The sequence below is a fragment of the Callorhinchus milii genome, unplaced genomic scaffold (assembly GCF_018977255.1).
Source record: "Callorhinchus milii isolate IMCB2004 unplaced genomic scaffold, IMCB_Cmil_1.0 Scaffold19, whole genome shotgun sequence".
Taxonomy (NCBI): Eukaryota; Metazoa; Chordata; class Chondrichthyes; order Chimaeriformes; family Callorhinchidae; genus Callorhinchus; species Callorhinchus milii.
In genome coordinates this window covers 11904701-11928122 of record NW_024704760.1, presented here as the reverse complement: position 1 = coordinate 11928122, position 23422 = coordinate 11904701, and the positions used below count along the sequence as shown (strand labels likewise).

The following is a 23422-nucleotide window of genomic DNA, read 5'->3' as shown; positions in this document are numbered from 1 at the left end:
CTCTTTTCCAGATCTCTGTATCTTAACATGATTGGGCTGTGGGTCACAACCACGTGTGCTGTGCTGACGGGACTCTCCATGTATTCCATTTACTCCCAGTGCGACCCTCTGACTGCAAATCTGGTCAGAACATCTGATCAGGTGAGCTGCGGGTGGGAAGGTGGTGTCTCCCTGGCTCGGTGTCCCCAGCTTATCATATCTTTGAGACATCTCTAAGCGCTTCACAGAAAATTCTGTAAAGTGAATTTACTGTATGCTTTGTGGGCAAAACAGGGAGCAGTACCGTTTTTAAAAAAAAGGTATTATTACCCCCGGAAAAGCGATCCGCCAATCAACTAACAACCGGGTTCCTACTTACTGCTAGATAAATGTGGAGCATGTGGAGCAAGGCTTGTGCAACATTCGCCCTACCCGGGAATCGAACCCAGGTCCTTTTGCTCGCAAGGCGAGTGTCTAACCACTGAGCTTCAGGACTCCACTTATGTTAGCAATAATAATAATAATCCCAGCGCCTTGGGACGTCCTCCCGACGTGAAAGGCGCTCTATAAATGGAATCTTGTTGTTGTTGTTGTTGTAGTAGCGCCGTATGATATTCTTATGTTTTCTCATTCTCTTTCTGTGTTCTAGCTGACTCCGTACCTAGTGATGGATATTCTGGGAGGTTATCCCGGGGTTCCAGGGCTCTTTGTGGCAGCTGCATATAGCGGTACCTTAAGGTTGGTGATGCAATGCTTAAACAGTTCTTTCTCACACTATAGAACAGATGGATCTGCCCTACAATCCATTGCACAAGTAATCTTCTGTTAGCTCCTCTCAGCTGTTTCATTGCAGAAGTTAAAGGAATAATTTCATAAAATCATAGAATCGTACAACACAAAAAGAGGCCATTCGGCCCATCGAGTTTGTGTCGGCTCTTTGAAAAGATCAATTAATGTCAATCCCACTCCCCGGCCCTTTCCCCATAACCTGCAAACCCGTCCTTCTCAAATACCGTCCACCGCGTTTTTAAAAGTAATTATCGAATCGGCCTCGACCGCCCTTTCAGGCAATGCCTTCCAGATTCGAACAACTCGCTGCGTGAAAAAATTTCTTCTCACCCCCTCTCTGCTTCTTTTAGAGACTATTTTGAATCTGTGACCTCGAGTCACCGACACACACACCAGTGGGAACAGTTTCTCCCTTTCTAACCTATCAAATCCCCTCATGATTTTGAAGACCTCTATCAGGTCCTCGTAACCTTCTCTGCTCCAATGAGAATAATCCCGGCCTCTCTCGCCTTTCCTCATCATCACGGTCCCTCATTCCTGGTCCCATCCTCATAAATCTCCTCTGCGCCCTTTCCAATGCCTTAACATCCTTCCTATAGTCTGGTGCCCAGAACTGGGTGCAGTATTCTAACTGAGGCCTCACCAATGTTTTATATGGGTTAATCATCACCTCCTGACTCTTGTACTCTATGCCCCTGTTTATAAAGCCCAGTATCCCATATACCCTTTTTACAGCCCTATCTCCCTGTCCTGCCACCTTCAAGGATTCATTTACCTGCACCCCCAGGTCTCTCTGTTCCTTTACCCCCCTTAAGATTGTATTACCGCCTATTTGCCCCTCATTCTTTCTACTACAATGTATTATCTCACATTTCTCCACATTGAAACTCCTCTGCCATGTGTCGCCCATTTTACCATCTGTCTATGTCTTCCTGCAGTCGGCTCCTATCCTTCTCACTGTTTACCCCCTCCCTAACTTTGTGTCGTCTGCAAACTTGGAAATGGTATTTGCTATACCCAAGTCCAGATCATTTATGTATATTAAGAAGAGCAGTGGTCCTAATACCGATCCCTGGGGGACACCACTGTACACTTCCCTCCAGTCAGAAAAGCAGCCGTTCACCACAACTCTCCGCTTTCTGTCTCCCAGTCAGTTCGGGATCCGCTGCCACTGTCCCTTTTATCCCATGGGCTTCTATCTTTCTTACAAGTCTTTCATGTGGCATTTTGTCAAATGCCTTTTGAAAGTCCATATAAACCACATCAACTGCACTCCCTGTATCCACCCTCTCCATTACCTCATCGAAAAATTCTATTAGATTTGTTAGACAAGATCTGCCTTTAACAAATAATAATAATAATAATAATCCTTGCATTTGATATAGCGCTTTTCACGTCGGGAGGACATCCCAAAGCGCTTCACAGAACACACTGTAAAGTGAATTGACTGTATATTTGTGGGCAAACGCGGCAGCCAATTGCGCACAGCAATGTCCTACAAACAGTCGTAGATTGAAAATGACCAATTTATTATTGTTTTTGGTTTTGGAGGATTATTATTAGGCTCTGTGTGGAGTAAGGAAACTTGCCCGAGGTTTCTTCCTGCCTGGAATTGAACTCAGGTCTCTCGCTTGCAAAGCGAGTGCTCTAACTACTGAGCTGCAGGACTCCACTGAGCTGCAGGATGTTGGCTGTCCCTAATTAACCCATATTCTTCTCAGTGAAGATTTATTCTGTCCCGGATTATAGTCTCCAGGAGTTTCCCCACTACTGATGTCAGGCTGACTGGCCTGGAGTTCCCAGGTTTGTCCTTCTGTCCCTTCTTGTACAGGGGAGTAACATTGGCCACTCTCCAGTCCTCGGGCACCACTCCTGTGTCCAACGAAGATTGAAAAATTGTAGCCAAAGCCTCCGCTATTTGTACCCGTCCCTCCCATAGTACCCTTGGCTGCAGCCCGTCTGGACCGGGCGACTTATCACCTTCAGCCCAGTCAACCTTTTCAGTACTTCCTCTCTGTTTATACTTATCCTATCTATTTCCTGTACCCTCTCCTCCGATACTGCGGCATTCCACTTCTTTTGTGAAGACAGATGCAAAGTACTCATTCAGCACATTTTGCCTTTTATAACGTTTTATCACATTGATGGTCATTACTGTCAAGTCGTGATGGCTCTTTTAAAACAGCAAGGTTCACAAACCGCCTTGAAGTGAATGACTCAGTTAACCCAGAGCATTCTTGGCTAGTAGAGAGGGAGAAACACACCACTTTTCCAATAGTGCCACAGAATTATTAATGTCCTGAATTGGCTGCCTGACAGGAGCTGGTGTAACCTCTCACCCAAAGGCACTCTCCGAGCAGACTGGAGTGTCAGCCTGGACTGTGACCTCAAGTCCTGTTGTGAGGGTCTGAACTCACAACTTCTGACCCAGTTTGCTACCGACCTAGCCAGGCTGACACACAAGCGGAGAATGCAAGGCCGTTTCTGAGATGGGGCTCCCATCAGTGTGAGTACCCAGCGATGCTGGCAATCAATTCCCCATCCTTGCTGGACACTGCGATAGCCTGAGGTCGCTCCAGCTCACTGAGATGCTGATACCCTCCTTCCTTGTCCCCGTCTCTGTCTCCAGCACCGTCTCGTCCAGTATCAATGCCCTGGCTGCCGTCACTGTGGAGGACTTTATCAAACCTAACATCAACTTGTCTGAAGAAAAACTGTCCTGGATTTCAAAGGGACTCAGTAAGTCAGAGTTTATATTTTCTATTATATCTTCTTTGAATGAAGCAGAACACAAGAGTGTGTCTTACATAAGTAAAGTTTTGGAACTCCGTCCCACAGTTCTTTTATCTTGCCCCCTCCCTTACGTCCTTTCAAAGCCCACGCCAGGCTGTACTGGCTCCCAATCCCTGAATGGATCGACTTCAAGATCCTCTCACATGTTTCCAAATCACTTCATTCTCTCTCACCTCCCTCCCTCTCCGTGCTTCCCCCCCACCCACTCTACCACCCGCTGCCTCCCGTTGGTCGGCTCCGGCCTCCTATTTGTCCCTCATGCCTTGGGATGTCCTCCCGATGTGAAAGGCGCTATACAAATGTAATCTTGTTGTTGTTGTTCATTCCACCATCAGTGACCGCGCCTTCAGCCACTATAACTGGAAACTCTTGTTCAATCCCTCTGTCTTGCCCCCTCCCTCCCTACCTACAAATCCCATCTAAAGACCTTTTTGATCGTGCTTACGATCACCTCTCCCCTCCCCCTCCCCTTGGCTCGTTATCAGAGTCCGCCACTGTCAAGTGCTCCAGAACGTTACCCTGCGTGAATATATTGTGAAGTGAATTGACTGTGTACTTTGTGGGCGAAACTCGGCAGCCAATTGCGCACAGCAGCGTCCCAAGTTGTGGATTGAGTGATCAAATAATTTTTTTTTGAAGAAATTATTACCCCCGAAAAAGCGATCTGCCAATGAACTAACAACCGGGTTCCTACTTACTGCTCGGCAAACAGAGTGGAGGAAGGAAACTTGCCTAAGGTTTCGCCCTCCTTGGGAATTGAACCCGGGTCCTCTCGCTTGCGAGGCGAGTGCTCTAACCAATATGCTGCAGGAATCCACACCATTTTCCCTCAGTTCTTAAAAAGAAACCGGCTTCCAGACTAAGACAACATTTTCTACAATTCTGTGTTTTCTTAAATGTGAGGTGGCTTTTGCATCTCCCCCCAATCCAGGTTTAGGCTTTGGGTCAGGTCAGGGTTGGGTTCTGCTGTGATAACTCGGTAATTGATGCCCCTCACTCACCTCCTTCAAGATCCTCTTCTTCGACCGTGCCTTTGGTTACCCTCCTTCCGCCCTCCCTACCCCCCACCCTACCCGATCCAGACCCCCCAGCTTGGGCTCGGCAAAATGCTGACTTCCCACCGCCTTAGGACATCCTCCCGGCGTGAAAAGCGCTAAACAAATGTAATTTTGTTGTTGTTGTTGTGATGCTCAGGGTGACTGTAAATGATTGGAGCATATTGTGTCCCAGTCATTAATATTAATAAATAATAATCCTTGCATTTGATGTAATGCTTTTCCCGTCTTCTCGACGTCTCAAAGCGCTTCACAGAATATTCTGTAAAGTGAATTGACTGTATATTTGTGGGCGAACGCGGCAGCCAATTGCACACAGCAATGTCCCACAAACAGTCGTGGATTGAAAATGACCAATTTATTATTGTTTTGTTTTGGAGGGATTATTATTAGGCTCTGTGTGGAGTAAGGAAACTTGCCCAAGGTTTCGCCCTCTGCCTGGAATTAAACCCAGGTGTCTCGCTTGCAGAGTGAGTGCTCTAACCACTGAGCTACAGGACTCCACGAACCACAACTACATCGTGCACCTTGATGATGGGCTAGAATTCTATTTGTTCGGAGAGTAACTCTTCCTTCTTTTTCTTGTGGTAGGTTTAATGTACGGACTAATCTGCATTGGAATGGCTGCATTGTCCTCTCTGATGGGAGGAGTACTGCAGGTAGGACAGCATCGGAATTATTGCAATCGACAGTTTACAATGTGGCATTTTGTTCTCAACTGTCAAGGATCCAGTGCAGGGGAATGGAATATTTTCCCTTTGAGCACTATTTCCCACTTCCAGCACTCCCATGTCAGCTACAGTACGGATTAGAGACAGAGTAAAGCTCGCTCTATAGTATCTATCCAGCACTCCCAGGTCATCGGCCTCTGTATTATCTATCCAGCACTCCCAGGTCATCGGCCTCTGTATTATCTATCCAGCACTCCCAGGTCAGCTACAGGAAGGATTAGATACGCAATAAAGCGGCCTCTACATTGCTCTCTACTCTATTCTGATAAATTAACAGAACCAACCACAGAAGAGCACCCTATCAGTGTGACATTTTCCACTCCCTGCACTAGGCATGTGGCAGTCACTTGTGATGACTATATTAGTGCCGTATCTCTGGCCCAAATTCATTTTTAGTCAAAACAATAAGGTCAGGAAACAGAACAAGACGTTTAGCATATCCTATGTGGGTGAGATGTGAGCACAGACCTGAAGGGCAGTTTGTATGCTGACCCACCCACCACACCACAAGTGTCTCCAGTTTTTCATCTCACACAGACCACAAGACAAGTTTAGATGAAGAAGACCCTCTGGCCTAAAGGCAAAACACTGCAGATGCTTGAAATCTGAAACAAAAACAAAAGTGTCTGGGAACACTCAGCAGGTCAGGCAGCATCTATGGAGAGAAGAAAGTGGGTTAACGTTTCAGGTCCCAGCGATTTTTTTTTAAGACCCTTTTGGCACATCTGATCTCTTCCTCCCAGATTTACTCTGATGGTTATGTTCTGGGTTGATCTTTCTGTTTATTCACCAAAATGATGTAAGACAAACAGAATCACGTAACCTCTCACGCTTTTTCTCAAATCAGACCAGGGTCCTACCACCCTTTATGATAAACTGTGACAGCCAGTCAATGTAAAGAAATACTTCCTGGTGGCTGTCTTGAAGTTGCCCTTTGCTCCCTTGAACCCCCTATCCTGTTTTCTGGGCGTATCTTAAAATATTATTTACTTTCTCAATCCCACTTATCATTTTAGGCACCCCTCTGTGAGACCCCTCCCACACAATGGGATGGAGACTTGGAATCAGATCTGAGGTGTTTGAAATGAGATAAGGAAACACGGTGAAAAATGCAACAGATGTGCTAATTGTCAGCAGTTGAAAGTTGAACTAAACTGCTAACAAGAACAACAACTTGCATTTACATGGTGCCCCTCATGCGTCCCAGAGCGCATTTTAGTCCCAGTGTGTTACCTGACATTGTCTTCAGAGGAGGAAGAAGTTTATTGGCAGCCAACATTGGCTTTACATCCAACTATTGTCACAAAGTTAGATTTACCCATTGCCAAACACTGACTGATACAGCAGCAGGGGTGCAATTTTCTGTAATAATATATAATAATCGTTGCATTTGATATAGTGCCTCAACACGTCATTGAGACGTCTCAAAGCGCTTCATAGAATATGCTGTGAAGTGAACTGACTATATTTTGTAATAACACCCATGATATTTCTCACATCATGTGTCGCATTTTCAGTCACATTTCTTGACACATTAGATGGAGAGAATGTAAATGTCACGTCTCTACTCACTGGCACAGCAGCTCAGGGGTTTAAAAAGGAGACTGATAGATACTTGGCAAGTAAGAGATATGGAGAAAAAATCAGGAACAAGAAGAAGAAGATTACATTTGTATAGCGCCTTTCACGTCGGGAGGACGTCCCAAGGCGCTGGACAGAGTACAGCATTTCAGACCCGAGTTGGGGTCAGGGGGGAGAAGGGAGGGGAGGGGAAGGGGGGTGGCCGATGGCATGGTCGAAGAGGAGGGTCTTGAGGCGGGACTTGAAAGAGGCTAAGGAGGGGGCGAGGCGGAGTGATTAGGGGATGGAGTTCCAGAGGTTAGGGGCAGAGTGGCTGAAGGCTCTCCCGCCAATAGTGGGGCGGGTGGGTCGGGGGACATGGAGAAGGCCAGAGCCGGCTGAGCGGAGGGAGCGGGTGGGTTGATAGGGGGTTAGGAGGTCACAGAGGTAGGATGGGGCGAGACCATGGAGGGCGTTGTATGTGAGGACCAGGATTTTGAACTGGATCCTCTGAAGGATAGGGAGCCAATGGAGTCGTGTGAGAGTGGGGGAGATGGGGTCACGGAGTTTGGTGTGGGAGAGGACACGGACTGCAGAGTTCTGGATTATCTACAGCCTGTGGAGGGAGGAGTAGGGAAGGCCAACAAGCATAGTCGAACCTGGAGGAAAAGGAATTAAAAGATTTGCCATGGCCTAATAAACTTGCATGTTCTTACCCAATTTCCAGCAACTCTCCTTTGTGAGTGAATGGTATTGCGTGACATTTGGAACAAAGATTGAAAGTAGTTGCTTCCTTATTGAGTTGATTACGAAAACTCCCTCCTCATCGGCCTTCCCAACTCTTCCCTTCACAAGCTGCAGATCATCCAAAACTCTGCAGCTCGTGTACTCTCGCGCACCAGGCTCCGCGACCCCATCACTCGCACCCTCGCCCAACTCCACTGGCTCCCCATCCCCCAGAGGATCGAGTTCCAGATCCTCGTCCTCACTTTCAAAGCCATCCATGGCCTTGCCCCCTCCTACCTCTCTGACCTGCTGACCCCCTACCAACCTGCCCGCTCCCTCCGTTCATCAGGTTCTGGCCTGCTCCATGTCTCTCGCCCGACCCGCCCTACCATCGGTGGCCGGGCTTTCAGCCTCTCTGCCCCCACAATCTGGAACTCCATCCCACGGTCCCTTCACCTCGCTTCCCCCCTCGCCTCCTTCAAGGCCGGTCTCAAGACCCTTCTCTTCGATCATGCCTTCAGTCGTCCTCCCACCTCTCTGCCTTCCCCCACCCCTCCCCCACCCCTCCCCCATGCTCGGGCCCTGACACCTGACTTAAAAGGTGCTCTATAAATGTCATTTTGTTCTTGTTGAAGCATCTCAAAGTGCTTCAAAACGGCATCACACAGTGATGAATATAGTCTGGTGCGGTCTTCCTGTTTATTCACTAAAATTATGTAAAACAAACATTTATTTTACATTGTACAATGCACTGGATGGCACAATCCAAAGTTGGGTTTGATTTGCCAGGTGACGACTGAGAGGAGGCTAAGCTTTGCAACAGAAAAACAGTACCTGAGTGTTTTACAACTGTCATCTAAACAGCTGTGATTAGATTAGAGTCTAGTTCTCTCTTGCTGTGTGATGTGTGAAGAGTATTTATTCTCACTCCACTCTGTGTTTGGCTGGAGGTTAGTTCATGTGTAGTGAAACCCTCCAAAGGCCGTCAATGATAATAATAATAATCGTTGCATTTGATAAAGCACCTTATTTCGTCATTGAGATGTAACGCTGAACCTGAGACTGATTAATGCCGTAAATCGCTGTCCACATACAACTCCCACTGATCACTATTGTCCAGAAAGTGTGTCACCTCAAGGGATCCGGATTAAAGCTGGGGAGGAAGAAAGGTCCGAGTGAGAGGGAGACACTGGGGACAAGGCAACAGTTACAAAGCACTTTGAGACATCTAGAAGACGTGAAAAGCGCTTTATCAAATGCAAGGATTATTATTATTATTACACCTCGCTCCTAGAACACAATCACCAGAGGCCCAAATTCCAACTCGTGCCCCTCTACCTTTCTTACTGCCCAACCCACTACCCGCTGTCTTCGTTCAACTGGCTCCGGCCTCCTGCACGTCTCCTGTGCCCTCCATTCCACCATCAGTGGTTGCACTTTCAGTCACTACCCCTCAAAACTCTGGAACACTCTTCCTCTAACGTTGGCTTGGCCCTTCCTTCCCTATCTTCAGATCGGACCTGAAGACCTTCCAATTCAACCATGCCTATGGTCACCTCCCTCTCCCCCTGGCTTGGCGCCATGCTCTGCCACTGTCAAGAGCTCTGGGGCACTACTCTGTGCAAGGAACACTGTATAAGTTTTTGTTGTTGTCTCTTGCCTTTGTTTACAGGCCGCTCTCACCATCTTCGGGATTGTCGGAGGGCCACTGCTGGGAGTCTTCCTCCTGGGTATGATTCTGCCATGTGTTACTTCCATTGTGAGTACCTCACCACCATCCTACACCATTCAGACAAAGGTCTCTCAGCCACTAATGCATGTACATCCAGTGCCAGATCTCCAAGTCAGGATTTCATAGGAACAGGAGGAGGCCATTCAGTCCCTCGAGCCTGTTCCGCCATTTGATTAGATCATGGATGATCTGTACCTCAACTCCAATTACCTACCCTTGCCCCATATCCCTTGATCCCCTGACCTAACAAAAATGTATCCACCTCAGTTTTGAAAATGTTAATGGATCCAACGATAATTCACAGCCTTTTGTGGGAGTCAAAGAGTTCCATTTCCATTATTTCAACAAATAACAACAAATTGCACGTATATAGCACCTTTCACATCGGGAGGATGGCCCAAGGTGTTGGGATTTCACCCAGACCTCAATGCAGATAAACAGATATGAGGATGATTAGCACGTGGATAGCTGGCGTTGGTTTTACTGTTATCTCTGATCCCGTTGTTTGCTGACTCCCTGACCAAGTGGAAGCTTTCTCCCTATCTCACTGATTCTGATTCACTGATTCTCACTTTGTTCGACCCTGAGCTGTCCTTTCTCCCTCACATCCGCACCACAACTGGCACCGCCTTCCATCACCTCCGGAACATCGCCAGACTACGGCATTAACTCACCCCTCACGCGGCTGAAACCCTGGTTCACGCCTTTGTCACCTCAAGGCTGGACTATGGGAACTCTCTCCTCGCCGGCCTTCCCGGCCCTCCCTCCACACTGCAGGTCATTCAGAACTCTGCAGCTCGTGTACTGTCCCGCACCAGTGACCACATCACTCCCACCCTCGCTCACCTCCACTGGCTCCCCATCCCCCAGAGGATTGATTTCAAGATCCTCATCCTCACCTACAAGGCCATTCACAGCCTCGCTCCCTCCTACCTCTCCAACCTACTATCCCCCTACCTACCTGCCCATACCCTCCGTTCCTCTGGCTCCGGTCTGCTCCACGTCCCCCGCCCCAACCGCCCTACCATCGGTGGTCGGGCCTTCAGCCTCTCAGCCCCGAGGCTCTGGAACTCCATCCCCCAGTGCCTTCGCCGCTTCCTCCCTTTCCTCCTTCAAGGTCGGTCTCAAAACCTTTCTCTTTGACCTTCAGCCTTCAGCTCCCCTCTCAACTCTCTTCCCCCTCCTCGCTCCCTCCCTTCCCTCCCCTCACCCTGACCATTTCCCCCCCATGCTCGGGTCATGACCCAACTGTGCAGCGCCTTGGGACGTCCTCCTGACGTGAAAGGCGCTTTATAAATGGAATCTTGTTGTTGTTATTGTTGTTGATTTCTGTAATTCTGTGGTTTCAGGGAGCAATTTGTGGCCTTGTGGTGGGTTTTCTACTGACCATGTGGGTGGGAATCGGTGGACAAATCTATGGCCCACTGCCTGATAAAACCCTGCCTTTGCCTCTCAGCACCGCAGGCTGTATTTTCAACAACACTGAGCAGCCAAGCACAGTCACAGCCACGCTCTGGAGCACAATGAACCCCGTCACACAGCCAGACTTCAGGTACAGGATACATGTGGAGTCCTGTAACTCAGTGGTTAGAGCACTCGCTTTGCAAGTGAGAGACCTGAGTTCAATTCCAGGCAGAGGGCGAAACCTCGGGCAAGTTTCCTTACTCCACACAGAGCCTAATAATAATCCCTCCAAAACAAAACAATAATAAGTTGATCATTCTCAATCTACGACTGTTTGTGGGACATTGCTGTGCGCAATTGGCTGCCGCGTTCGCCCACAAATATACAGTCAATTCACTTTACAGTGTGTTCTGTGAAGCACTTTGGGACGTCCTCCCGACGTGAAAAGCGCTATATCAAATACAAGGATTATTTTGGTATTACATCCCATTAAGCGCTTTGAGGCGTCTCAAAGCCGTGATTAGGCGCTATATCAAATGAAGGATTATTATTATTCTAACTAACTAAGGTGACATGCTTGGCAATTGGATGTTGGAATTGAGTCGAACCTCTGTGACATTCTCAGTAGTACAGTTTCAAAGTGTAGCGCTGCTTACTGAGCCAGGCAGGGTTGACAACAACTCTAGCTGACAACAGCCGAGCCAGCGTGGCTCATCGGCAGGACTTGGAAGGGCAGACCAGTCACTGGGTCAGGGAATCTTACCACTCAGCACCTGTGAACCCTGCAAACCAAAGCCTTAACGAGTAGGACCAAGGTGGTCCCAGCTGGACAAGCAGCAGGAAGTTTACGGGCAGTGCTTTCGTTAGCAAACTATGTGGAGTTAGCTGGTTAAACTCCACCAGTTTCCCCAATGCACATTCTGGGGTCTGGTCTCTTTCCAGCCTAAAATCACTTGAAATTATTAATAACCCTCTGTGGAAGCTTACTGACCATTGGATTGTCTGGTTGTGTTTCAGGCCAGAGATTGCTGACACCTGGTACTCTCTCTCTTACCTTTACTTAAGCCCATTAGGAACAGTGGTTGTGTTTGTGGTTGGACTCATCGTCAGTATGCTGACAGGTATGGCATTTCCGCTTGACTGGAGCTGAAAATGTGGTGTTGAATCAAACCAAATGTGACCGAGTGCTAAAGCTAACCTCCATCACTGTGCACCATGTGTGTCCTAATCACTGCTCATTGAGTCCAGCCGCTGACTGGCTCAGCTCGCCAGTGATGTGACACTGATGCCACTGAATGACAGGCTTGAACAAGAGAAAGAAGAGGGCAGTCAGCCCATCAGACAGTTTATTAGACAATCCCAAACATTGTAATCCCATTTCCCAGCTAATTTCACCCATTACTCTTTCTTCCCAAGTATCTACCTGCCTTAGAAACATCCCAACTGCGTGGTTTTCCTGGGGGGGGCAGTGCATTCAACATTTTCACAACCCTCTGTGCAAAAACATGTTCTCTGATCTCACCCCTAACCATCCCACCTTTAATTTAAGACATTGGTCCCTTGTTTGGATCCTCGTATCAACAGGAAGAGTCATCACTATCTAGTTTATCAATTTCCTTCAAGTCTTTAACTTGACCCCACGCTACCACCATCACCCAGACAGACAGGCAAATGGTTTTCACTAAGAATTTTTCCCTGAGACTCTAACAAATGGACCCATTCTGTGCAGTAACGTCTCTTTGCTCTGTGATTGTGTAGCAAGGTGGGGAGACACCTGTGTAATATGGGTGGGGGGAAACGTGTTTTTCTCTGACTTGTGACTGACTGATAACTGGTTCTATTGCACAGGGGGAAGAACGAATCAGGTGAACGGGGACCTCCTGATCACAAAGAGGGACCTGATCTGCTGCTTCTGTTTCACTGATACCAGCGATCACTCAGAGGTACACAACTGCACCCAGTATAAGAGATAATCCTTGCATTTGATACAGCGCCTTATCACCTCTTCGAGACGTCTCAACGCCTTTCACACAATGAACTGTAAAGTGAATTAACTATATTTGTGGGCGAAATGCAGCAGCCAATTGCATACAGTAGCGTCCCACAGATAGTCATGGATTGAAGTGACCAATTTATTATATATTTTTTGAAGGAATTATTATCCTTGGAAAAGCGATCCACCAATGGACTAACAACCGGGTTCCTACTTACTGCTAGGTAAACCGAGGCGTGTGGAGCAAGGAAATTTGCCTAACATTTCGCCTGCTGGGAATTAGTTGAGGTGGTAACTAACCCCATCACCTCTCCTGTATATTTCCTCCTCTTCCAAATTTACCCCATGTTCAAATGAATCAGCTGCTTACCTTATTGCGCCAGCCTGGCTGCTTTGGCTGCACTCTCACAACTGAATCATAGGGATTGTGGGTTCAAACCCCACATTGGGATGTGGAACTTGTACAGGTGAAGCTGATACCAATGCAGTGCTGGGGGTTTGTTGCATTATCTGCTGTCTTTCCGATGAGATGTTAAAGCATCTCTCTGTTCAGGTGGATGTTAAAGACTCCCATCTCACTGTTCAAAAAGAGAACGGAGTTTCTCTCCCTGTGTCCTGACCAACAACTCCCCAAAGTAAAAAAAAAGTATCATTTATTTCATGGTTGTTTTGGGGATATTGCTATGCACAAATTCACTGCTGTATTCACCCACAAAACACATAGTCACTACACTTTACACCAAATCCTGTGAAGCACTTTATCTCGACAATGTGATAAGGCACCATATCAAATGATAGGATTATTATTATCATCAGCATTATTAGTGACAGTCCACCAAGCCTCAGTTCCCAGAGCAGTTTGCGAAGTGAAGTGAGTGGCCTATCTGTCCAGATGTTCATGGACTCGGATGGGCGGCGCCACCTTTCAAAGGAAGGAGACTCTGTGCAGCTCATGTCCAACATTTATGCATTAGGACCAAATACAGGAATTATTATTGGAAGCTGAATAAGAAGGTTTGCAGTACCGCTGTATGTCCATTGGTGGCGCTGCTGCAAACATTACCTGTGCTCTGGGTAGCTCTGGAGTGCCACCTGCAGACACTGGGCGGTACTGCGACCTTATTCCTTATTCTATCATATTAAAATCTCATTAAAATCTGAACATTTAAAGACTGAAAAAAATAGGATTTTGTCTATTCATGTGGGAACAAAGAAGGCTGAGGCGTAACCTGATAGAGATCTCTAAAATGATGAGGTATGTTGATGGAGTCAACCGGGAGAAATTGTTTAAACTGGTCGGTGAGTCAGTGACCAGAGAGTGTCAATTTAAGATAATTGGCAAATGAGGAGGTTAGGAGAATTTCTTTACTAGGTTATGGAATGCTGGTGGTCGAGCCAGAAATTATATTACAACAACAACGACTTGCATTTAAATAGTGCCTTTCACATGGGGCAGTGTCTCGGAGCGCTTATATATTAACTTTCAAAAGGCAACCAGTTAAATATCTAAAAAAGGAATAAACTACAGTGCTACATCTCTCTTTTATGATTGAGGAATATGTTTGATAGAGACAGCCAACAAGAAACTGTCAACCTTTGTCCTTGTGTCTGTCTGTCTGGCTTAGTGCAGAACACTCTCACTTCTTAGTCAGAGACTGTGAATTCAAAGCTCCACGTTTGGATTTGAGCTCAAATCCACCCCAATTGCAGTACTGGGGGAAGCTGTTGTAACAATAACAAATCATTGCATTTGATATGGTGCCTTATCCCATCTTCAAAACATCTCAAAGTGCTTCACAGAATATACTGTAAAGTGAATTGACTGTAAATTTTGTGGGCAAAGCACAGCAGCCAATTGTGCACAGCAGCGTCCCACAAATAGTCGTGGATTGAGTGACCAAATTATTATTGTTATTGTTTATTTAATTGTTTAATTGTCTGTAGCATCTTTGGATGAGACATTAAAACCAAAGTCTTGTCTGCCTGTTAACGATACCATGGTGCTATTCAACATTCCTCCAGATAATTTGGTCATTCTCTTCATGATGGTTTATGGGGCATTGTTGGCGAAAATTGGCGTTTGTCCACATATACACAGTCATTTCACTTTCCAGAGATCACCTGTGAAAGATTTTAGATGTTCTAATGTGATAGGCACTGGGTCAAATGCAAGGATTATTATTCTCAAAGCAATGTATTTGACAAACGTTTTCCTATAAATAACTAGTTTTCTTGCACTGTGTAATAGGAGAAGGACATCAAGCAGCATCCGGATGAAACATTTGAGATTGGGAAAGACAACCTTGCCTTCACTCACCAGGATCCAATCTGTCATGATAAAGAGGACCAGATCCAGCCCAACACTTACTTATAGAAATACATACAATACCTTAGAGACAAGGGAAGTGTTGAGAATAATGTTGAGCTGAACTGTATAGATTTTCCCTCTGAAAAGTGGTGAAAAGGTGATTCTGCCATCTTTCTCCACAAGAGCCTCAAATGCTGGAGTTCGACCCGCCATTCAGCTCCAAATTCTCTCCAACATCAATGGCTTTCTAAACGTTGGGTACCTGCAACCGGATAATTCATATGTGGCCTCAACAGTGATTTATAGAGTTAAGTAATTTTTAAATTTTAATTTTTAAATTTTTAACATTTAGTCTAATGTCTTATCTAATTAATATTAATCTAACGTCTTCATTAATCTAATATCTAATGTTGGAGTCCCATAGGGTATTGGTTAGAGCACTCGCCTTGCAAACAAGAGGTTTGATTCCTGGACGGGGCAAAACCTTAGACAAGTTTCCTTACTGCTCACGCCTCTGCTTACCTAACAGTAAATAGGAACTTGGTTGTTAATCGATTGGCGGATTGCTTTCCAACAGCAATAATCCCTCCAAAAATATTAATAAATTTAAAATTTGGTCACTCAATCCACGACTGTTTGTGGGACGCTGCTGTGTGCAATTGGCTGCCGCGTTTCGCCCACAAAATACACATTCGATTCACTTTACAACAACAACAACAAGATTACATTTCACGTCGGGAGGACGTCCCAAGGCACTGGACAATGACAGCGTTTCAGACCTGAGCTGGGGTCGGGGGGAGAAGGGAGGGAGGCGAAGGGGGGTGACCAATGGCATGGTCGAAGAGAAGGGTTTTGAGGCGGGACTTTACAGTGCATCCTGCGAAGCGCTTTGAGACGTCTCAAAGACAAAATAAGGTGGGATATCAAATGCAAGAATTATTATTGTTGTTGCATATTACATCCACCCTATACCTTATTACCTAGTGGACATGCCTTCACTTTCAAATACACAGTCACTACACTTCACAGTAAAAATTCTGGGAAGTGCTTTGAGCTGTTTTGATGATGTGATAAGGTGCTGTATCAAATGCAAAGTTTTTTTTAACAGAAACCTGGTTGAGGCCAATTTTTGAAACGCTAAATAGCAGGAGGGTGTACAGGGAGGACAGTAAGGGGGGTGTTCTGGAAGGATGAAATCAAATGGCTAAAGTTTCCCCGAAACTCTGGAACACTCTTCCTCAATCCCTCTGCCTTGCCCCCTCCTTCCTCATCTTTGGGTTACACCTGAAAATCTTCCTCTTCAACCGTGCTTACTTATGGTCATTCAAATTTGGATGGTGAAAATTCTAGAGATGTTAACTGCTGCCTTATCTATTTACCAACATCAGTCAGACGTGGATCAATTTAAACCTTTACATCATGAAAACTGACGATTACTAACCTAGTTTAAAAGTGTTTCCAACTTGTTTAAGTAAACCTAATAATGTTTTCCTTCCTTACTTTTGCAAACAGAATTCTGTGTTGTGCCCCTGTTCTTTGTTCCAATTTACAGAAACGTTTATTTATCTATATTAAAATAATTACACTTTATTCTGATCATCATTCTTTTTCCTTATGAACCCCCAACTAATATATATTTAGATATATTCATAAGCTTGGTAGAGATTGTGTTCATTCCTTGTATTCAGGTATACCAAACCCGAGTCACAAAGTAGGGAGGAGGGTGACAATGTCCCGAGACGAGCCTGTTTAACTCTGTGTATGTGTTTATATGTATGTGTGTGGATGTGGGTATGTGGGTATGTATCAGCGCCTTGGGACGTCCTCCCGACGTGAAAGACGCTATACAAATGTAATGTTGTTGTATAAACAATAATAAATAATAATAATCCTTGCATTTGATATCGCTCTTTTCACGTCTTCTGTCTCAAAGCGCTTCACAGAATATGCTGTAAAGTGAATTTGTGGGCGAAATGCAGCAGCCAATTGCGCACAGCAATGTCCCACAAACAGTCATGGATTGAAAATGACCAATTTATTATTGTTTTTTTGTTTTTTTTTGTTTTGGAGGATTATTATTAGGCTCTGTGTGGAGTAAGGAAACTTGCCCAAGGTTTCGCCCTCTGCCTGGAATTGAACTTTGCACTTGCAAAGCGAGTGCTCTAACCACTGAGCTACAGGACTCCACGTATGTGGGTGTGTATGTGGGTGTGTGTGGGTGTGAGCGCAGGAACACCTGCCTCAGACAACAATAATAATCCTTGCATTTGATATAATGCCTTATCATATCTTCAAGACGTTTCAAAACGCTTCACAGAATGTACTGTAAAGTGTAGTGACTGTATATTTTGTGGATGAAACACGGCAGCTAATTGATTGGATTAAGTGACCACATTATTATTTTATTATTTTTTTGGAAGGGATTAATACCCCCAGAAAAGCAATCAGTCAATCGACTAACAACCGGGTTCCTATTTACTTCTGGGTAAACAGAGACCTGTGGAGTAAGGAAACTTGCCCAAGGTTTGTGCCTGCCCGGTTCCTCTCGCTCGCGAGGAATGTGCTCTAAACAATATGCTGCAGGACTCCACAAGCTGGGATTGTGCTGTTCAGAGGATAAAGAAACTTGGAGCTGAGCCCAGTGGTAACTTTTTTTGCTAAGCTCGAAGCAGAAAGTGTGCTGATGAGTAATCAGGAAGATACTCTGGGGTGAGGCTTCTCAAGTACTTCACACTCCGTGCCTCAGTGGTTAAAAAGCTCAAATTAAATGCTGACCTCTGACACCAATAGTCCGCAGAATCCCAGCTTGTCCCAGCCCTTATTCTGCCTCAGTCGCAATAGATTGGCCTCCAAGCTGTTCTTGGTCCAGCATGTTTTGCCGGGTGTCTGACGCACCATCACCTGCTTAAGAGTCTCCAAACCAAACTGAGAAATCCATGCATCCCACCTACACATGGAAATCCCAGAGATAGATTGTTGGAATGGAATGCGCTCTTCCTGTAGGGATGCATCCTGCTTAGAGTATTAGGCGCAGGACCAAATCTGCACACAATATTCTAGGTGTGGTCTCACCAAGGCCTTATACAGTTACAGCAAAACATCCCTACTCTTCTACTCTAATCCTTTTGCAATAAACGCCAACATGGCATTAGCCTTCCTAGTTGCTTGCTGTACCTGCATACTAACTTTTTGTGACTGGTGTACAAGAACACTAACACTATCTAGTCTCTCCCCATCTAGAAAATAATCTGCTTTTCTATTTTTACCACCTAGGTGAATAACTTCACACTTCCCCACATTATATTCCATCTGCCACCTTCTTGCCCATTTACCTCGTCTGTCTATTTCCCTTTGCATTCTTCGTGTGTCATCCTCACAGCTTACTCTCTCACCTATCTTTGCATCGTCTGACTTAGATATGTTAAGTTCTATTTCCTCTTTTATATCATTGATGTAGACTGTAAGTGCTGATCCTTGTGGCGCTCCACTAGTCACATCCTGCCAATCTGAGAAGGACCCGATTATCTCTACTCTTTGTTTTCTTCCTGTTTGACATTCTCAATCTATGCTGATATATTGTCTTTAATTCCATGGGCTCTAATCTTATGCAACATTGTTAATGCCTTCTGGGAATCCAAATACATCACATCTACCGGTTCCCCCTATCTAACCTGCTAGTTACATTCTCAAAAACTCTATAAGATTTGTTAAACATGATTTCACTTTCGTAAAGCCATGTTGACTCTGCCTAATCATGTTACGATTTTCTAAGTACCCCACGACGACGTCCCTAATTAAGGACTCTAGAATTTTCCCTACCATCAATGTCAGACTAACTGGTCTATGGTTCCCCATCTTTTCTCTCCCACCCTTCTCAAATAGCGGTGTTACGTTTGCGACCTTGCAATCAATGGGAATCATTCCAGAATTCCAGGGAATTTTGGAAGATCAAAAACAAAGCATCCACTATCACTGCAGCCATCTCTTTTAAATCCCTAGGATGCCGGCCATCAGGTCCAGGGGACTTATCGGATTTTAATCCTATCAATTTCTCTAGTACTATTGCTTTACTGATGTTTATTTCCTTCCTCACTAACATTAGCCTCCAGGTTCCCTTCTATTTTCAGTAAGTTTTCAGTGTCCTGTAACATGAAGTCAGAAGTAAAATATTTGTTTAACGACTCTGCCATTTCTTTATTCCCCAATATAATTTTGCCTGTCTCTGCCTGCAGTGGACCCACGTTCACCTTTGATAGTCTCTTCCTCTTTATGTACTTGTAAAAACTCTTACAATCTGTCTTTATGTTCCGAGCTTGTTTACCCTCATATTCCATTTTCTCCCTCTTAATCAGTTTCTTGGTTTTCCTTTGCTGTTCTCTAAAACCCTCTCAATCCTCAGGTTTACTCCTCTTCTTGGCAGTATTATAGGCCTCTTCCTTTAATTTTATACTTTCCCTAACTTCTCTAGTCAGCCAAGGTTGAACCACTTTTCCTGTAGTATTTTTATTTTTCAAGGGAATACGTGATCGCTGGGAATTATGTATTATATCTTTAAACGTTTGCCATTGCTGGTCTACCATCATTTTTAAATCTATTTCCCAGTCTATTTTAGCTAAATCTTGTCTCATACCTGCAAAGTTGGCTTTATTTAGATTCAAGACCCTTGCTTCGGATTCAACTATATCACTGTCTAACTTAATGTTAAATCCCATCATGTTCTGGTCACTCTGCCCTAGAGGAGCCTTGACTTCCAGATTGCTGATTAGCCCGATTTCATTTCACAAAACAAGATCTAGGATTGGTTCCCTGGTTGGTTCCTCAATATGGAAAGGTATAAAGCAGAATTTCTCCAAATGAAGGCAGGAAACACAAGTAGAGTAAAATGCAAAATACTGCAGTTGCTGGAAATCTGAAACAAAAATAGAAGTCGCTGGGAACACTCAGCAGGTCAGGCAGAATCTATGGAGAAAGGAAATTGGATCAATGTTTCGGGTCCACTACCCTTCATCAGAACTGGGGCATGTTGGGGTTAACAGAGGGGGGGAGGCAGGGCAAGGAAGACAAAGGAGAAAGTGGGGTAGAGGACAGGGGATGATGGGTTAAAGAGGTGTTAATGATGCAAAACGAAGAGGGGAAAAAATTGAAACAAAATGGGCAGATCAGAGAGAGAAAAGATGTGTCTGGGACTCAGATGATGTGGTAATGGTCACAGAAGAGGGAGGGGTGGGGGGGGAGGTGAGCTGTTATGGTCTGACATTGTTGAAATCAATATTGAGGCCAGAGGGCTGTAAGGTCCCCGGCAGAGGTGCTGTTCCTCAAGTTTGCGCTGTGGCTCATTGGAACAGCCTAGGAGACCGTGGATGGAGAGGTCAGAGTGCGAGTGGGAGAGAGAGAGTTGAGGTGGTGAGTTGCGCTTGCGGACAGAATGGAGCTGTTTGGCAAATTGGTCATCCAATCTGCGTTTTGTCTCCCAATATAGAGGAGACCAAGTGAGCAGCGAATGCAATAAACTACATTGGTGATAGTACATGTAAATCGCTGTCTCACTTGAAATCTGTGAGACAGCTTTCAGGTGAGTTTTCAAGTGAAATTTGTTTCAAGTCTTTGAGCTGTCAGTTTAGACTGACTCTCCAGTGCAGTTTTGAGAGGAGGGCTGCATTGTCCAAGGTGCCGCCCTTCAAATGAGACGTTAAACCAAGGCCCTATCTGCTTTTTTCAGTGGATGTTAAAGGACCTATGACACTATTCGAAAAGAGCAAGGAATTTCTGCTAGTTTTCCAGCTATCAATTCCCCCAGATAAAAATTAATCATTTACTTCATGAAATTGGATGGGTATAAATTCGCTGACACTTTTGCTTAGAAATAAACAATCGCAACGACAACAATAATAATTATCCTTGTATTTGATATAGCGCCTTAACACTAGCCAGCAATTCCCCGTGAAGCATGTTGACGTAGGATTAGTAAGCACAGATGACACTAGGAAAATACCTGATAATCTTCCAATGCAAAACTGCAACCAGAAGCCAGGGAGTGTCATGGAATTAGAAACGATTAATATTTTAAAAGATGATGACAGTCAAATCAGCCTGAGACAGTTTTAAATTTCAGTTCATCGGCACATCTCAATAGATATTGTATTGCAAAACATTTAGTTCTATGATAGTAATGAGGAATGGCTGTTTCTTAATAAGAATGAATGTGTCAAAGTAATAATATAATCCTTTCATTTGATATAGTGCTTTATCACATCTTTGAGACATCTCAAAGCGCCTCATCAAATATACTGTAAAGTGAATTGACTGTATATTTTGTGGGTGAAAAAGTGATAGTTCTGTGCATGCTTCAGAATGTAAACCAGCTCTGAAGCGAGCCCTTGCCTCCCCTGGAGCTGCCTCGATCCGAGACCATGCACAGAATCACATTAAACAGCTTTCCAAAATAGTTGTGACTTGACAACAGCTTGGGCTGGAGCCCAGGCTCTCATAAGAGCCACAGGCACCTCAGTATTGGTGAAGTTTGTTGGCCTCATGTGATCTGCAGCAGGACAGATTGCAAGGGTACTGGGGAGGAGCGGGAGAATGGAATCCAAGCAGACAGCTCCAGTGAGAGGACCTAATATGGACCAAATGGCCTCCTCCTGTGCTACAAACATGCTTTGAATCTGGCTCTATCATGCTGCCCTATTACTCTATCTGTGGGAATGGTATCTGAGCCAGGACGCCCCTATAGCTCTGAGAGCTGAGCTTTGCTCTTGGGAGTTTGTGTACAGTGGAACCATAGCCATTCTGCTTTAGAAGCACAGACAATTTAAGCATTGTTACATGTTTCCATGGTGCCCATGAGTGTTAACTGAGTGTTAACCCATCAATGAATGTCTACAGCCCACTTGTGTATGTAAGGCAGGTTCTGACCATGTAATGACCCTTGCTCATACTTTCACTCAACAAGATTTAAAAGGAGTAAACTGAATGCGGGCAGATAAATAATAATCCTTGCATTTGATATAGCTCCTTATCAAAAACAGAAGTTGCTGGGAGCACTCGGCAGGTCAGCAGCATCGATAGACATGTGTTCCCAGCGACTTCTGTTTTTGTTTCAGATTTCCAGCATCTGCAGTATTTTGCGTTTAGCTCCTTATCACGTTGTCAAGACATCTCAAAGAGCTTAACAGAAGACTGTAAAGTTTGCACCCAGCAATTTCCTACAAACAGCCAAGGAGTGAGTGACCAATTTTATTTTGGGGTTTGTTGGCCAGGATACCAGGAGAGAGAAATTCCCTTCTCTGGAATTTTGACGTCCAGTTGAACAGGCAGTAGGGATCTTGCTTTAACGTTCCATCCGAAGCATGGTAACAATGCAACACCCACCCCCCTCCCACCCCCAGCACTGCATTGAAGTGTCATCCTGGATGATATGATTCCAAGTCCCGACATGGGGCTTGAACCTGCAACCCTCTGACTCAGAGGCAAGAGCATCACCAACTGAGCTAGGCTGACAGACTAAATAAGCATTTACGAACAATTCATTTATTCACCATCACCAACTGCATCAGAAGTCACCCTCTCCCTCGCTCAGGTCCAACACCAAAATACTGTTCTGCTTGAAAGATGCTATATAAATGGAAGTTGTTGTATTCCCATGATAGATCCAAATACTTTTCTAGGTTAATCAAACTTTAGAATTAAGTATGCAAATGTATCAGCATCCTAAACTACATGTAATTAAAGCTTATTCTTAATATTAACATAAACATGAGGGCAACTCAGATGAAACAGCTCATTTGGCCAATTTGATCTCATCCATCCTGTAGCGAAGTCCTGTAGCATAGTTGTTAGAGCACTCGCCTCACAAGCGAGAGACCTGGGTTCAATTCCTGGGCGGACAAAATGTTAGGCACGTTTCCTTACTCTACAAGCCTCTGTTTACCTTGCAGTAGGAAGGAACCCAGTTGTTAGTTGATTGTCAGATCACTTTCCAGGTGTAATAATCCCACTCCCAAAAATAAATAATATGGTCACTCGATCCCCGATTGTTTGTGGGACGCTGCTGTGTGCAATTGGCTGCAGCGTTTCGCCCACAAAATATACAGTCAATTTGTTTTATAGTATACTCTGTGAAGCGCTTTGAGATGTCTCGAAGACGTGATAAGCTGCTATATCAAATGGAAATGTTATTATTATACATTATTATATATTATAAGTGTTAAAAAAATTTTTTTTAGATAAACACGTTGCTGAAAAATAAGACTTTTTGGTCACCCTGTAGTTTCTTTTCATTTCTGGTCGTTTGGGAGTTGAAAGAAGCCCAGCACTCAAATGGTTAACAGCCACTGGAACAACAAGTGGTTT

At 44.9% G+C, this 23422-nt stretch overlaps 1 protein-coding gene across 1 annotated transcript in view; it reads left to right on the top strand.

Moving 5' to 3' along the window:
• slc5a8l (solute carrier family 5 member 8, like) overlaps positions 1-15522 on the top strand; it is a 28339-nt gene extending 12817 nt beyond the window's left edge. The window contains exons 7-15 of the mRNA XM_007901615.2: positions 12-141; positions 629-717; positions 3398-3507; positions 5208-5275; positions 9306-9392; positions 10715-10917; positions 11787-11890; positions 12618-12712; positions 15011-15522. Coding sequence (XP_007899806.1) covers positions 12-141; positions 629-717; positions 3398-3507; positions 5208-5275; positions 9306-9392; positions 10715-10917; positions 11787-11890; positions 12618-12712; positions 15011-15136 — 1012 coding nt within the window. The 3' untranslated portion in view covers positions 15137-15522. The remainder of the gene's footprint in view (positions 1-11; positions 142-628; positions 718-3397; positions 3508-5207; positions 5276-9305; positions 9393-10714; positions 10918-11786; positions 11891-12617; positions 12713-15010) is intronic.
• The last annotated feature ends 7900 nt before the right edge of the window (positions 15523-23422 follow it).